General features: G+C 39.2%; 1 protein-coding gene across 1 annotated transcript in view; it reads right to left on the bottom strand.

The window, feature by feature from the left end:
* IGF1R (insulin like growth factor 1 receptor) overlaps positions 1-16645 on the bottom strand; it is a 195594-nt gene that overhangs the window by 152467 nt on the left and 26482 nt on the right. The window contains exon 4 of the mRNA XM_019472517.1: positions 8975-9520. Coding sequence (XP_019328062.1) covers positions 8975-9520 — 546 coding nt within the window. The remainder of the gene's footprint in view (positions 1-8974; positions 9521-16645) is intronic.

The following is a 16645-nucleotide window of genomic DNA, read 5'->3' as shown; positions in this document are numbered from 1 at the left end:
ACCTAAAAGTCCCCCCCCCCCCTATGGGGGGGGGGGGGGAGGAGAAATAGACCCCTCAATTGAGTTACGCTAGTTAAAAGTTAGAGAAGCCATTAATGGAAGGATGATTAGTATGCTGGGAAGAGATGAGTCTCAACAGCTATAGACCACTGTTTATTAAGAAGGGAACAGTTAAGCGCCTATAAACCCAGTATGTTGCAACAAAGAAAAAACACATCAGGAAGGTCACACTGGTGTACAAACTACAAGTTTGATCCACCTAAGAGCATAAGCTGAACTTTAACTAGCAACAACGAGAACTTTGAGTTGCCTCTCGAATCCCTCTGAACATGCAGATCAGCAACCAAATTCCAAAAAACACCAGCCTTTCCAAGAGGGATCCTCAAGTCATGTGCTGAATTCATTCTCGCCATTGTCAAGGGCTACACAAATGCATTTAATAATTAGCCAGGGCATACAGAACTACGCTTTGGGCAGGTAACTACAAGTTCACTTTGCCCAGCAAGAAACAGTAAGCAGAAAAACCACTGAGAGAACAGTGTACGGTTTCTAGCTTTAAAAACCCTGGTTAAGGGCACCTCAGACCCTTACCATTTTATGGTGGGCAAACTACTTGCTAAATCATTTTTAGCGCTCGGCTGATAGCACATGCACATTCCATTCCAAACGCTGAAAACTTTGCCGGTCAAGGGGAGGAAGAGACAGTCAACAACTGAACCAGGCTGAGTTCACCTCAGAAGAAAAAGGCAATTCAACAATCTGTATTAACATACTATTATCCGAGCATCTTTTTATTACAAGTTAATTCACAGAGCCATAAACAGACTTGAGAAGGAAATCACACTATTAGTGGGAAGGAAAGCTAAACAAAGGCTGTTTCATCACTGTTTAACACTGAAAAACTTGTTTGCCACATGAAAACAATTTATGAAAATGCTTAAGGACAATTCATTCCTACATTCATGTGTGTTTGGGGAAGGAAAAAAGGAAAATGGCGCCTACTATTCAAAATTTTTAGACGGCATGATTCCTATCCAGGGTTGAACCTAAGTTTTACTTTTACTTCTTATGAAAAGTAGGCTGGCAAGTTCAGTGAGTTTGCTCACGTGCCCACCTCCAAATCTCCTTCAGCCCATTTCAGCCAAACTCAACTGCAGATCACTCATCACGAAAGATGTATTTCTACACATTCCATGAAAATGGACAGCTGGGTGGAAAACAGATCTGTTTAGGGCCCCCACCAAGATAAAGAGACTGCAGCTCAAGTTCACCCCTTGTTAGACATCTATACAAGCATTAACTGTCAAAACAGAAATCCCCAGGAAAGCTAGCATCCCACTACAGACCAGACTCCTTGCATGGGTAAGAGCCACAGACAGAGAACTGCAGAAAATGCTAAGCCAGGCCGAGTTTGCCTTGTCCCCGTGACATTTGCAAGAATACAGCAAAAATACAGCTTCTTCTGGTTTTACACTTGACATTTCCCTGACATTTTCCCTATAACACTGCTAGCTATTCCCAGCTCCCAGTCGTTCTGCAAATTCATCATAAAATTAAAGTCTTACATTACATGTAATGAACTATCCAATACAACTGTCTGTTCTATTAACAAACATTTGTCTAATATGTATCAATGGGGCCGGGAAGTCCATGTTAAGCAAGTTAATCAAAGATTTATGTTACTGAGGTTTTAAAGTTGTGGTTTTTTTTTTTTTAAGTTTGAAATAAATAAGCAACATTTAGAAATCCTCACTGAATGTGACTGTAGGCGTCATCTTCCTATCCCCCACTGCTCCACAGCCTCAGGCCCCTTGGCCTATGAAGTCCATTCCATTCTCCCATGAGCCTCCATATAACGAGAGGTTAGACCAGAACTTCTTTTCAAGCACTACACATTAAAAGATTGTACACTGTATGCATGACAATCTAGTGATGCTTTTGTATCTTCTTGTAAGAAGGACTGGCATTGTTTTTCTTCCCCACCCTTCACCACAGCACATCAGAGAAACTGAACTGAGGAGTTAACATACACGCAACCCATAAACCCAGGGAATGACTATTTCCTACAAGTCATCTCCAATTATATTTTTATAGTTGTTTTTCTGACAGTGAAGCAGTTGCCGGGCATGAGACAATTCAAGTAAATACATATTGTAGTAGCAACAAAGATTACTCAGGATTTCAAAGTTTTATGAGGCAAAAATCTGAAGCCATGAAAGACAGGCACAGTGTGGATCCAGAAGGGCTTTCTGTCCAGCCAGGAAACAGCATGCTCTTGTTTCATTGCAAGTATAAGATGCATTTACATAAAGCACAAAAAACTCTGCCTCCGCTTCCTCACTTGAACAAGTTTGTTGTGGGGTTAACTTTAGAACTGCTAATCCTCATTTTTCTTACATCAGAATGGTCTCCATGCAAAATAGAGTTTATATTACTCAGAATAAACGGGCATATACATTTAACCACCCTGACTATCACTTACAAAGTATTGTACTTCCACAGAAATCATGGCAACATTTACTGTACCGTTCCGCAACACATGGATTACCCCTCCCCATTATCAGAAACAATACCAAAAGAAATAAATTTCTCCAACAGCATGGATGGTAACTAGAATATGGCTACACATCACCTGGTGAACATAAACACACCTCTGGACGGACAAAGATAAAGTAAGTCGAAGCAAGTGTAAAATACGGTGTTTTGTAAGGAGAAAAGTGTGTTTTTCAAAAACCCTAAGAACACTTCTAACTTTTTTTTTTTCTTTCTTTATTCCAAAAAGTGGGGTAAGGTCTAAATTTTTTTTAAGGATTTTTAAAAGTTTTTTTTTAACCCATGGCAAAGTGTCATTGATGGATCTAGTTAATTGCATAAAGTCTTTTAATACTGGAAAACAAAACTCCCAAAATCTGAAGTCCTCTCAAAAACACTACACATCTTTGTGCCAAAAGAATCTAGGAAGCCAAGATGAGTATTCAACATTAGGACTTAATTTTTAGTGACAGTGCAGGCTGCAAGATTGAAGATATTCTTCCCAGGTTATGGCACTTTGCAACAGAACAAAGAAAAATGGCAAGTATACGTTTGTTTAATTTTAGCCCTTTTCTCAGAATATAAACCACTGCTACAGTAATTAACTGCAGATTGGCCTGAACTGCTCTGCGGCCATTCCAGCTTACTAAAACCCCCCCCCCCCAGCCATAATAAAAATTCTGGGAAACCTCTGGCTGAAGAGCAGGCTTCTCAGGAGGGGAGCGAAAGTCAGGAAAAAACTTCATTCAGAACGAAAACACAAACAAGATTTTTTTAACATGCTCCAGATTTTTCTAACTCAGTGACACCAACTGCACCTTTTATTATTTATTATTATTATTATTGTTTATTAATATTATTATTTTATTATTTACAATTTTTATTTTTGTCTGCCCTTCTGTTTATTCCTTTCAGAAGATGTTTATTTGCTGGAGAGTTTGCATACCAACCAAATCAACAAACAACCTGTCCATTTCAAAATATGTTCATGTTTATATGATACTTTTTTTTAATCCAACAAAGGTAGGATTAGCGTTACACAGATTAGCTTCACTTAACATTATACTACATCAGTTTGCTTGCTAGAAGAGTAAAACTTTTAAAGCATGTTGTCCTCTGCTGATATACAAAATGTCTACTATATTGCTATATAATATATATTAATATATACTAAATATAATAATATATATTAATATATTCTAAATATATTAAACTATTGTTTAAGAAAAACCACAAAAAAACTTAAATGAAGCAGCAAACAGAAGAAAGCATGCAGGTATAATTTAAAGCAAAGTAAGTACAATTTGATTCGGCCCCTCTAGCTCCCAACTTCTTCCTCTTTCTCTTCATGTCTACATAGTTCACGTATGTTCAATATTTCTAAAGGACAGGGGAATATAGCGAATACTCCTCAGAGAGGGGAAAACAAGGAGAGAAGGAGGGGGAAAAAAAATTCCAGCACATGGTTTTCACCACTACTCTGCTGAATCAACAGGGAGCAGATTCCCAGATGGCGTACACTGGTAAGTACTGCACAAGTCAGTGAAGCTATGTCAAACGATACCACTCAACTGCATTATCTTTTGAGCTCCATGTAAACAAACAGGAGCAGATTCTGAATATTTGTGAGAATACATCATGTTACTGTCTCCATATGTTTAAACATTTTAGTAGAAGGTACATATGGACCACTCTTCCCACTCACTGTCATTCTCTCCCTCCTGTTCCTCATTCCCCACATACCCTGTATCTTTTCAGGCCACTGTCAAACCAATTCAAAAAGAAGTATGGATACATTTTCATTAAAAACATTTTGTGCTTAGCTGCCATCTGCTTCTTTATCAGCCTCCAAATCCTCACAAGCCTCTTCCGTGGTCTTCAGTTTCACACATTCGGAAGCTGAAAGCTTTATTCCGTTATATTGTGAAGCGCAATCTACGTGAGCTATTGTTTTTCATGTCAAATTTCCCTCTTTTGAAAGAAGTGCTTAATGCTTATGGCCCTAATCCATGATCTCTCTGCAATGCCAATTTAAACCTACTTTTTTTTATGCCAGTGGCAAATCTAATCTTAAAGGTCCCTCATGCACTTCAGATACTCACCTTCATTGTTTTTATGGGAAGCATGGCTACTTCATCCCCTTTGTGCAGCACTATAATTTGCCCTCTCACAAAGGGAGGACCCAGACTTCCAGACTGTGCTCTTGTCCTCTCACACAGAAGCTGCAGTTGAAGCCATTACCCCTTCATAGCGCGTATTAACAGTCTGTCCTCCCCATAACCAGACCCCTAGTCTTTCTTTTATCTGAGTAGGAAAGAAAGGGTTTCAGCTAATACTTGATAGACAGCATCTCCAACTTAACTGGGGGGTGCCTGGAGAATGGACGAATAATTAAGATTAAGTTAAAAAGAAAGAAAAAACCACCCATACACCATAGATGTTATATATGGATCACTGCTAGTTTTGCTATTACTTTCCCACCTAAACAGTTTGCCTAGTTCATTTCTTATGGCCCCAGCAAACACAAAAGCGTCTTAGGAAGCGTTAGCTGGACTTCTTCAAAAAAACACCACAAAGGTTATGGTAGACAAGGGATCCTAAACTTCCAGGCAGGCTTTCAAGGTTGTAATTTACATTTGGTTTCTACAGGCTTACAAAGGCCTAGTGACTAAGGCAGCAGACCTCAAAACTTAGTCATCAGCAAAAGGAATATAGAAAACAACGAAAGTTTTCTTTACAGTAGACCAATGGAAGGCAAAGCAAGCGTGTCAGAGACTAGTCTTTCAAGGGGTACAGCAGGAACAGTTTTTCTGGTTCTCACATCAATCACTGAGCAAGATGCAGGCCACTTCCATGAACGTTTCTAGCAGTCACAACTGCCAGAGAAAAAAAACAAACAAAAGGCCATAATCTTATTTGTATGTCTGGACACTCAGTTTTTATCTTCTTTATCTCTACCTGTGCCCCAAAGCACAACCACTGATGCAAACAGCTTGTTTTGCATCAAAAGTACTCTCCTTTTATCTCGAGGGACTCTATGTGGACCTGCAACCTAAGTGAAGTACAGCTGGCATTTGATATACCAAAAGGAAAGTAGGTGCAAGTCAGAGACGATAGCATGCCAAACCCAACACAGCATGTCGCAGCTCCAAAGTGAGCAAACTAGTAAGGCTGCTGCCTTGAGGCACTCAAAGGTAAAGGAATGTACACTACACAGAAACCAGGGCAACAAAACTGGCAGAGAAGCTGCTGACGCTTTACACTGAACCTTAAAAAATAAATAAAAAAAAAATTTAAAAGTTACAGCTTCTTTGTAGCTTGTTCTACCATAGAAATGTCAATGGATTATTCTAAGTCAAACACAGCATATCCTTCCCTCTGTCCTCCCTCCACCCTCAACATTGTTCCCGCACAAGTTATATTGAAGGAAGCACAGGGTTCTTCCTTTGTTTGTGAGCAAGAAAAAGAAGGAAAAAAACAACTTCCACTCAACGGCAAAACTAAACAGAAGCCAGGCTACTTAAAGTACTAAGTGTTCCCACATAACATTTACCCACCAACTTCAGATCTTTCAGCGTAAAACCTAAACAAGGACAAAAGAGATTTAATATACACTCCTCCACAGATCCAGAGCAAAGAAAAATAAAACGGCATAAAGGAACCCTGAGTCATAGACAGCATTTTCAGTTTAACATTACTGTGACGCATAAGGAGAATGTCAAGGTTAAATTAGATACTACACTAGAAAAATATTCCCTGGAAAACAACATAGGTCTCATATCTCTACTGGTAGGAAAATGCAGATTGAAACACTCAGTAACTTAGAAGTCCTTGCTTCTATTCTTTTTCATGTCTTGTGTAATTTTATATTGCAAGAGTCCTCTCCAGATCGGGAGTTCATTGTCAAAGCACCCAAGCAATCTAGCAAGAGAGACAAAAAGCTTCCTTTTGAACAACTGCACATTTATACCTCCCTTGTTTTTCTTCAGAACGTGAATACTTTTGGGTTTTGGGTTTTTCGGGGTTTTTTTTAGATGAATGGCTGGCAAATTTAAAGTCTTCTTCCTTGAAGTCAGTGGCTTATCACGACAACAGATTAAATAGGTCCAACTTTCTCACTCTTTTTATTGATTAGAACTTGATCATTTCTTTAAATGCTCTGCATCCTAAGATACTCTCAACCTACATTGTTTTTCCACAGTGTAACAAGCCTTTCAAGGCTCTTTTCCAATACTTGCTTTCTTCTTCACCATCTCCCACAAAAGGAAGATGAAAGCATATAGGAAAAGAAAAACATTATCTACACCCTTGCCTTAAAAGTGCTGCCATCACAGTGTAACTGTGACCTCACTTTATTTAAACAGATCTCTTCTCATGCACATTTGGGATCCAAATTATTTTAACATTCCCCTAGAAGTCAACAAGTTTTTATTGCACATTACTTTTGTCTACTCCAAATAGCCAGAACACACAACAGAAACCAAGTAAATTGTTATATCTCATTAAATACACTCTCGTTACATCCATTCAAACTACTAAAGGCAATGAGGTTGCACAGGAATCACTTCGGTCACCCTCTGCAGACAAGAGAGTTACACTCTTTTAATGAAGACATAAATTTGGCCTGCAGAAGCCTAATGACTCAGAGCAACATACAGTAAGAAAGCAACGCAGCTCACTTCCTCACCTTGGACAAATCACAAAGCCTCCCAGTAAGAGGCTGAGGGGTCTTCTTTTCTTTGTTTAAAAACAAACTTTACTTCCTTTAAGAATTATTGATAAAAGCATAGCCTTACAAATGACTTTTTTCAGAGATATTTTTGGCATGTGTTGACTGAAACTGCCCTACAAGGTACTTAAATTTCAGTTCTAACTGAACATGGGGACTTCACAAGCAACTAATGAAGCACTTGAGAAAAACAGCGTCCCCAAATGAAGGTAACCTGAATATAGCCCTTTTCCTGTTTTCTCTCACACTGTGGTGTTTCCTATCATTATAGCAGCTTTGGTCAAGACTGCAAGTGGAAATTAGGAACTGTTCCTCCCAGCAACGACTGCCTGTAATTAAGCCCTACTGATACTGCAGGGCTCAGCTTTCGTAAAGTTACAGGATGAACTCAAAAAGCCTGCCATGTAATCATGTTATTTGAGTAAACTATGTATTTGTTTACTCTATTTTTAAAAAGTGAGAAGAGATCAGGTTTTGTTTTTGCTAATACTTGCTATCAGAAAGACATAAACCCCATCATGCCAGTAAGAACAAAACAGGCAAGGATAATTTCACCCGAGAGTCAAGATATCCATTAACTCTGTGACACTACAGACTGTATTGTAAAAAACAATTTCAGTAAAAAAGTTCTTACGTACAGAATTTACCATTACAGGAATTTCTGAAGGTGCACGCCAAGGGAGGCAAAGAACAAAGTCAAAGTAAGTCCAGTTAACAGCTTCAGTACAGCAATGACTCTGGCACACACATAACGTCACTTCGGCAAGGAGAAGGAGATGGCATTCGATAGCCACCTCCTGCCAAAGTCCTCAAGGGAGGTAAAACTGGTTCCAGCTTTGCTATAATGGCTTTAATTCTATACTTACTGCATCTTTTCCATGGGGAAGTAACCCAGAAAGTTTGTGGGTTTTTGTCGTTGGGTTTTTGTTTTGCTGGTGGTGGTTTTGTTTTTAAATCAAGTGAGATGATCCTTTACTGGATGAGGAGGAATCTATTTGTGTGGTAACTGGATAATTCATTATGTGGACCCCACACAACTAGAATAAAAATTTAAGTTGCTAAAAAGCTTAAAATAAAACCACAAAATTAAACCTTTTGTCCTGGTTTCGGCTGGGATAGAGTTAATTTTCTTCCAAGTAGCTGGTATAGCACTGTGTTTTGGATTTAGTATGAGAATAATGTTGATAACACACTGATGTTTTAGTTGTTGCTAAGCAGTGCTTACACTAGTCAAGGACTTTTCAGCTTCCCATGCTCTACTGACTGAGAAGGCTGGAGGTGCACAAGAAGCTGGGAGGGGGCACAGCCAGGACAGCTGACCCACACTGGCCAAAGGGACATTCCATACCATGGGATGTCATGCTCAGTACATAAACTGGGGAACGCTGGCCGGGGGGGCCACTGCTCAGGGACTGGCTGGGCATCGGTCGGCAGGGGGGGAGCAATTGCATCGTGCATCACTTGCTTTGTATAGTCTTTTATTATTGTTGTTGTTATTATTATTACCATTTTGTTTTATTTCAATTATTAAACTGTTCTTATCTCAACCCACAAGTTTTCTCACTTTTACTCCTCCAATTCTCTCCCCCATCCCACTGAGGCAGGGAGAGTGAGCAAGCAGCTGTGTGGTGCTCAGTTGCCAGCTGAGGTTAAATCACAACACCTTTACTTCAGAAAGAGGTAATAAAAACACACAATCTAATCAAATCTTACTTTTCTGGCAGTGGTTGGTGGTCCAGCAGCGGTAGTTGTATTCATTGTTAATAGATGTCTTCTCGCACAATGGCTTCTCTTCCATTGTTCCTGGACACAAGTCCCCACATTCCTTTGGAGGTTTATTCCCAACGATGTAGTTATTGGACACTGCATCTAGGATGAGAGACCAGTCCACCGTAGAGAGGTAACACAGGTCAGAGTTCTTCTCAATCCGTATGGCCCCACGCGTTATGTTCCTCAAGTTGTGAAGCCCAATCTCTTTAAGATTTGTCATTTCAAAGATAACCAAGGCATAGTTGTAGAAGAGGTTCCTCCCACGAATGACTGTGAGGTTGGGGAAGAGATCACTGAGGCTTTCCAAGCCTGCCACACGGAACAGCAGCAAATAGTCAGTTATGACAGTGAGCTTCGGGAAGCGGAAGTTGCGGTAATCCTCTGCTTTAGAGATGAGCAGAATTTGAAGGAAACCCTCAATTACCGTACAGTTCTCCAGGCGTTTCAGCTCATGGATATCATTGCGAATGTCAACATTTGGCCCGCAAACTGAAAATGTAAAAGGAGAAAGGAAAGTTAGTAAATAAAGCATTTTTAAGCCTTTTGAAATTGGAATGCAAGTAGGATATTCTGATGGCCATAAAATTTTTAACTTCTTAATTAGGTTGCAATGTTAAAACGGGAAATGAGAACTTGATTTACGCCTACATTGAATATTCATCTCACTTAACCTATCACTATAAGCACTATCAGGACCAGCACAGAGATGCAAGTTATCTATATTCTTCAGCAGACAAAGAAACGTTGGTTTATTATTGCTGTTGAAGAGAGCTGCATTAGATTGAGGAACATAAAGATAAACCAAATGCGTTTGCACACCCTGCTTCAAATTACTTCATGACATGTGTGACCAGACCAGGGGTTCAGCCACATGACTCCAAACAAGTTAGGTAATATAGAGAGTGATCCACTGGTCATTACATTACTAATTTACCCCCCGCCACCCTTAAGATACATGCACATAAAGGGGAACACTTTCCAGAGAATTACAACTTATTTCTCAAATCACTCTTTCTTCCCAGGGTCACAAGCCAAGCTAGCCCTAATTCTTGAATGCTAGTCTCGCAATAGATCAACACCACCACAAAATCCATGGAAAGGTGCTCAGCACTTCCTGCACTGTGACTGGGAAGAAAAGAAAGTGCTTGGACTTGTAGCTAATGCACTGAATTCCTGTTTGCATGTTCCAGTGAACCAAGTTTCACTGATTTTGGCACCAAGATGAAAAAGTTTCTTGAGTTCTAAGAAACACAGGATAAATTTATTTACAAGAACACACAGCATCACAGTGAGGAATTTCCCTTGAAAACAGCAGACTGAACTCAATGCACTCTCAGGAAAACAATGACCAAAAGGATTATTCCCTAATAAAACTATATATTAGGTCTTTCCATATTAGACACGTACCACAATAAAAAATTTAAAGGACTGGAAGAAAAGTGTACTAATAATGTAATAATTAGACACATAAAATGCACTTCGATGTAAAACAAAGAACTAGTGTAGAGAGCTGTTGTTCTTGGAAACCCTCAGAGTTGGTCTTCTGTGGAAAATACAGAAAAAAGATTCCCCGGAATAGATAGTAAGTTGCTTGTAAGCAAAGTAAAATGCCAATTTATTTAAGCAACCCAAAACTTAAATAAACCCCAAGCAATTCAATTTTGTGGAAAGGTTCTCTTTTTATGCATGCTAGGCTTAATTATTTTAACAACATCTTTTCCTCAGACAAGGAAAAGGTCTAAACAAACACTGGAGCCAAAAAACTTGAATTGTAACCCAGACAAATTGTCCAGAGATTCAGAAATTGCACTGACAATAGAAAGCAGTCCTTCCATCCCACAACACTTATCTAGGGCTAATAACTTAAGCTAACAAAGGATCCAGAACATGAGCATGCTAAAACCACAGCAACTCTAATATCCGACAAGGACTTAAAGACTTTTAAGTCTTTAAAAGACTAAAGGACTTTCTTGTTAGAGGGACAACATAAAAACACAACAGGGCGAGATCTTTGTTAAGAAACAGATGTTTTCTACACAAACTATTACCTAATCTTCCTTCTGTAAAGATCCAAGCTGAAAGCAGAGGCTATTAAAATGTGACTTGCTGCACTAGAAGCTGCTATGTGCAAGAAAGTTCATTCCCTAAACCGGCACTAGGCACTAGAAGCTGCTATGTGCAAGAAAGTTCATTCCCTAATAAAAAAAAACACCAAAACTAATGTACCAACAGTAACACTTGGTCATCATGACCAGTGAGACAGGATCCGCATTTTAACCTTTTTAAAAAAAAAAAAAACACCAAAACTAATGTACCAACAGTAACACTTGGTCATCATGACCAGTGAGACAGGAAATCCGCATTTTAGTATATACTGACTACAGAACAATTGCATATTATTGCCTGGAATACATGTCAAGGCTTTAACTTCAGGAAAACATTAAAAAAGGTGAATGGGTTGGCATTACCCAGCTTTAGAAGCCAGATGGGAGAGGGGGAATATTAAAGAACTCCAAGATAGTAGATCTGATAAGAGATGTACTGGTCACATGCAGCAGAAGTGTGGGCTTCTCTCCTGAATCTGTAGGCAAGACAACCTCAACACAAATTAAATTCCTGAAACTTTCTTCTAAAGCAACCATCCCTCCACCCACCCTCAAGGGACAGTGCCCTCTGCCCAAAGCACAGCCCAACAATAACGTGAATATATTTACACTTTGACATTGGGCTTCTCTTTTTTTAAAGAAGGCAAGTTAGAACACACAATGTTTTTCCAATTAAACTGTTTTGGTTTCTGTCTCTACCTGCTGGCAGGACAAGGTGAACAGTATGGTTCCCGTTATGGCAAAGCAAAAGTAGCAAAATTTATTTTACTGCCATAAAATTTTAGAAAGCCTAACTGCTCCAAGCTCTTTATTTTGTTAAAGAAATAAAATTTGCACTTGCGCTGACATTTTGTAGGCAAGGTTCCAGAGTGATGGGTTTAAAAACAGCTGAGTTACAATACCCTAAAGAACAATTTGTAAGAGAAATGGCAGCAACCATTAACTAAAGCATTATATAGCTGTTCATGCGTCTTTTCTGAGGCTGGGCTTTAGAAGTCATATTGCTTTTAGCTTTATGTTTGTTTCAGCTTGAAAGTTACTTAATTTTAGATATTTAATGCTTTTATAAATCAATGAGATTTCTAGAACTTTATGGCGAAAGTATGTACTCACTTGCCTAAATTATGAAACATCATCCCCTTAATACGGAAAAGGATAAAGTCCAGTGGGCTCTAATGACAGAAACTGATTACAGATGAGCATGCTGTTGAAGTTTTTGATTTAAGAACTTATTAGTTCATCTACTGAATTATGTTTTGCAGAACTTCATGCATATAATGAGAACTGCAGAGACCCGAACATGAAATAGGACAAGCATGTTGGTCCATACTGACATTTGGAAAAAACAGTTCCAATTAAAGCTGATGTTTTGTTTTTGTTTGTTGGTGTGGTTTTTTTTTTTTAAAGAAATTTCTTTGAAGTTCACATTGTTCATGAAAGTTAATTATACCACAATGCATCATCTTTTTCTCATGTTTTTCTCGCTGCCCTGAAAAGGATTATATGAAAAACAAATTAATCAGAGCTCAAAGTCAACTACAATTTTCATTTGGCTGTGCTGTGTTTTCTTTGGATCCCATTCTAGAGAAAGCGTATATGGACTTACAATATAAACTGGTCTGTCAGACAGAATGAAGTGCACATAAAATGCTCTTTAGAGCATTTATAGTCCATTTTACAGTTTTTGATATTCCAGCTTACAGAGCTTAATATGACTAGTATAATTTACCTTTGTTTCATGTTCAATTCAGAATTGGAAATTAACTACTATGTATTTATTTTGCTCACTAACAAAAAATAAAAATGCATCATCTGTTTATTACCCTGCCCCAATAGTTTTGGGTAGATTATAAACACCCAGGATAATTATCAATAGTCAGATTCATGCTGTTTGCATTCAGCTGCTTACAGATTTCCAAGCCTTTCCTTAAACTGCCTATCATTTCTCAGAATTATTCTAAACTAAGCACCTAATTCTGAGTGAGAAATTAGTTCTTTAAAGAAATACATATTTATTTGTTTAAAAGATAACTCCCCAATACAGTAAAATACCAAAGAGAAGCAATGCATTCTTTACCCAGATGAACACAAATGCCTCCCTGGAAGTAACACTTCAGTGCAAAAGTACTGAGCTTCACCTACTATCCAACAAGCAGCCCACTTCTGCTCTTTTTTTCTGGGAGCATCCCAGGGGCAAGCTGCAGGGCATGTAAATTTCCAAAGGTAATAGAAAACCCCATTCCACACTACAGTCTTTTTGAGGATCTGCAGCCCGTTCCTAGTCAGAGAACAGATCCAAGCCTGATCATGTAACTGAGATGGGGTCAATGAACTACCAGGAAAAATGACTGCACATAACAGGTTCATACAATGAGAGTAATTAATGCGACCTGCAGCCTATTCCTTGATCTGGCAGAATCTCCTGGCAAGTCTCCTTTCTAAGTGCTGCTCCAGGCTGGGGCACCAAGGAGCAGAACAAAGGCTGTGAACAAACATGCATGCTGCACAGCACACGGGTAGTGAGTTGACACTACTGAGTACACACAGATTGGGCAGAATAAAGCAAAGCTCTTGTGTGACACAAAGAGCTCAGAGTACAGTGATCCAGTAGTTTCTTCTCCACCTTAACTATGATTTGCTAATGCTCATTTTGATCATAAAAACCATTTTGACATGGAGAAGAACCTTGCCACCTTGAGAAACACCTGCCATTTAATCATCACCTATCATCAAATAATCATTTACTCCATGCAGCAGGTCTTTATTCTTTTTATATATCCACTAGTTATTTCAGGTCACTAGCTACTCCTAAAAGGACTTGCCTGTTGCCCTTCAGTGTTTCGAAGGAACCATTCTTTTTGCAAAATGGCATGCTACAAAAGACAAATCAGCAGAAAGCCTGCTGTTCAACATTCAGCCTATAATACAACTTCTGCTTGCTACAGCATGTCACAGCTGTACATATATTCATAGCAGTTAATTCATTATCAATACTAAGGTGTTAAGAGGGCAGCATTGACAGTTCACACATGCACTGTTTTTAATAAGAGAAGATTTCATTTCCTACAAGAAACCATTTTATCATGGTGTAGTTCTTGCTTCCAAATTTTGCATTCCTCCCAGTTACTCCATTTAGAAGTTCTAAAGAAACACAACTGTTTAAGTTTTTCTTGAAAAAAATACACACCTTCACATTTTAAGCCTTGCCTTTGGCACTTTAATTTTTGGGGTAATGTTCGAAGGTTGTACTACACAGAATGGTCTCGGTATCCTCTCAACTAGCCAGAAGTTAGATGGAGCAACCATCACTATCTGGCTCTCTCAACACCAAAAAGTCTTAGACAAAGGCAGCTCTGAGTCATCAAGTCAATCCAGCACAACCCTTTCGCAAGTCTAAGGCCTTTTCAACCTAAATCTGCTCCAGCTGGGTCAGGCTTTCCCTAGCAACAGAGACTTGTTCAGCCTGTGCAGTCATTTACATTTCTGAAATGAGAATCAGGATAGACTGCTTGCCATTAACATCTAACTAGCAATCTTGACATCAACTGCCATTCACCTTTCTCCTCTTTTGTATATTCATGGCGTGTTACCAAAGCAAGTCATGATTTCCCTTTGTTTCCCCTCTTCTAACTTCCCTTCTGTGAAAATTGTTTCCTTTACCTCAGAGTAGAGATGCAAACCTCAATCTTAAATGAGGAGCCTGGATACCTTCAGCTTTTCCATTAAAAAAAAAAGTATCCCCTTACACTGATTGCTGAAAGAAAGTGCTGAAGGTACAGAAATTGTTCTAATTCCATACCATCTTCCTGCCCAGGGGTTAAAACACCCATTCTGAGGACAAAGTCTGTGATCCACAATGTTCAAAAGGGTTCTTTTAAGGGAGGGCATGAGATTGCTCAACTTCTCATCTACCCTGAAATTCTGTACAGTGGTAACAAGTACAGTATGTTACCATCAGCGCTGGGGGATTTCCTACACAAAGAAGGAACTACAAGGCTTAATACAAAAAACAATTGTGACTAGTTCTACTTTTAGAGAGTAGCTTTCTCACACCACCACAAGAAAAATCTCACTTTGCCAATAATGGCTTTTTCTGAGGACACTCCACTTCAATGAAAGGTCTGCTTTCCTAGACAGCTACTGCTACTCTCTGGTCAGCTAAGAGCTGATGTTACTGAACACAGTAACATTGCTCTCTCCCAGACTCCTCTAATGAAAGAGACTTGACCACGTCATCCTTCAGTAACGTCAGCTCAGAGCTATAGGTCTTTCTGGGAGATCAGCACATCTTCTGAACAGTGTTGTTATGTATTCCCAACAGAGCCACTTCCTTTTCATCATGTGTTTTTTAGTTTTAATCTACGGCAGGTCCTTATAAAAAAAGGGTCCAAAGCAGCTACCAAATATGGCTGTGATCCAGCAGCCCTCATCCCAGATCCACAGCATGCACCATCCTTTTTAAGGCAAGCATCTCCAGAGTTACCATCCCTCTCATAACAAAGAACACATTTATTGCATTGGGTGGATTTAGATCTGCATAATGGCCTGCATATTGACATGTTTACTATATACTGCATCAACTCAATAGAGGGGTTGTCTGGCACATTGGAAAAAACCCAATGGCTCAAAAAAATTCCTTGCAGACACTTGAAGGTTAAAGAACAACTCTGGCTGATGACAGCATCCTAATCTCCACCTTATCTGAAAAATTGGTTTGAATCAACTTAGGAAAAAGGAACTAAACATACAATAAAGCCCGTCAGCAGATTTAAAAGGAGCCTCTTTTCTACACGACCACAACTGCTCAGAAGAGAAGGACACATCAGTGGAAACAGAGAGGGAATAGTCTGAAAGTGTTACACCCATACAGATTATAAACAGGGAAAAGTAAAAACTTGACCTTAACCTCTCTCTTCATTCTTACTGCTAAGTATTATGCTTGTTTTAAGAAAACCATCGGGACTGTCATATAGCCCTGAAGAAGAAAAATCTTTAAGTGTTCTTATTCAGTCATCGCTGAACAGGGAGGTACCGCAGTCCATGAGCCGGTCTCAAGCCGAGTTTGTTCCTGTAGGTTCACTCCCAAGACTTGGAAGGCAAAGGTAGAAAGACTGAGAAGGAACAGATTAGCCACCACAATTTCCCTTCAAGCCCATGAAAAGTTTCAGCATAGTTGCACCACCTGCAGACGCGGGGGGGGGAAGAAAAAAAAAAATCACTACCGAAGTCTAAGGATTCTTTAATTGCATGCTATGCAAAGAAATTAAATGTGGAGTTCACAGAAATCAGTGGTTGGAGAGATTGCTTATGACACTTTACATTAACACAGGATTCCAACACCCACTGAGCTCTTGGTTTTGCCTTCGTAGTGACACTATGAATGAAATATATATTTTAGTGTCTTTAATGTACTTACACAACCTCCCACAAAATTTCTGTACTCTCTAAGCTCACCTATCCTGCATGTGTCACATCAATCACTAGATCTCTTCCCAGGGAAGCCAGCTTC

This window comes from Aptenodytes forsteri, unplaced genomic scaffold (genome assembly GCF_000699145.1).
Source record: "Aptenodytes forsteri isolate BGI_AS27 unplaced genomic scaffold, ASM69914v1 Scaffold564, whole genome shotgun sequence".
Lineage (NCBI taxonomy): Eukaryota > Metazoa > Chordata > Aves > Sphenisciformes > Spheniscidae > Aptenodytes > Aptenodytes forsteri.
Note: the sequence above shows the minus strand (reverse complement) of the source record. Positions and strands in the feature narration are given on the sequence as shown.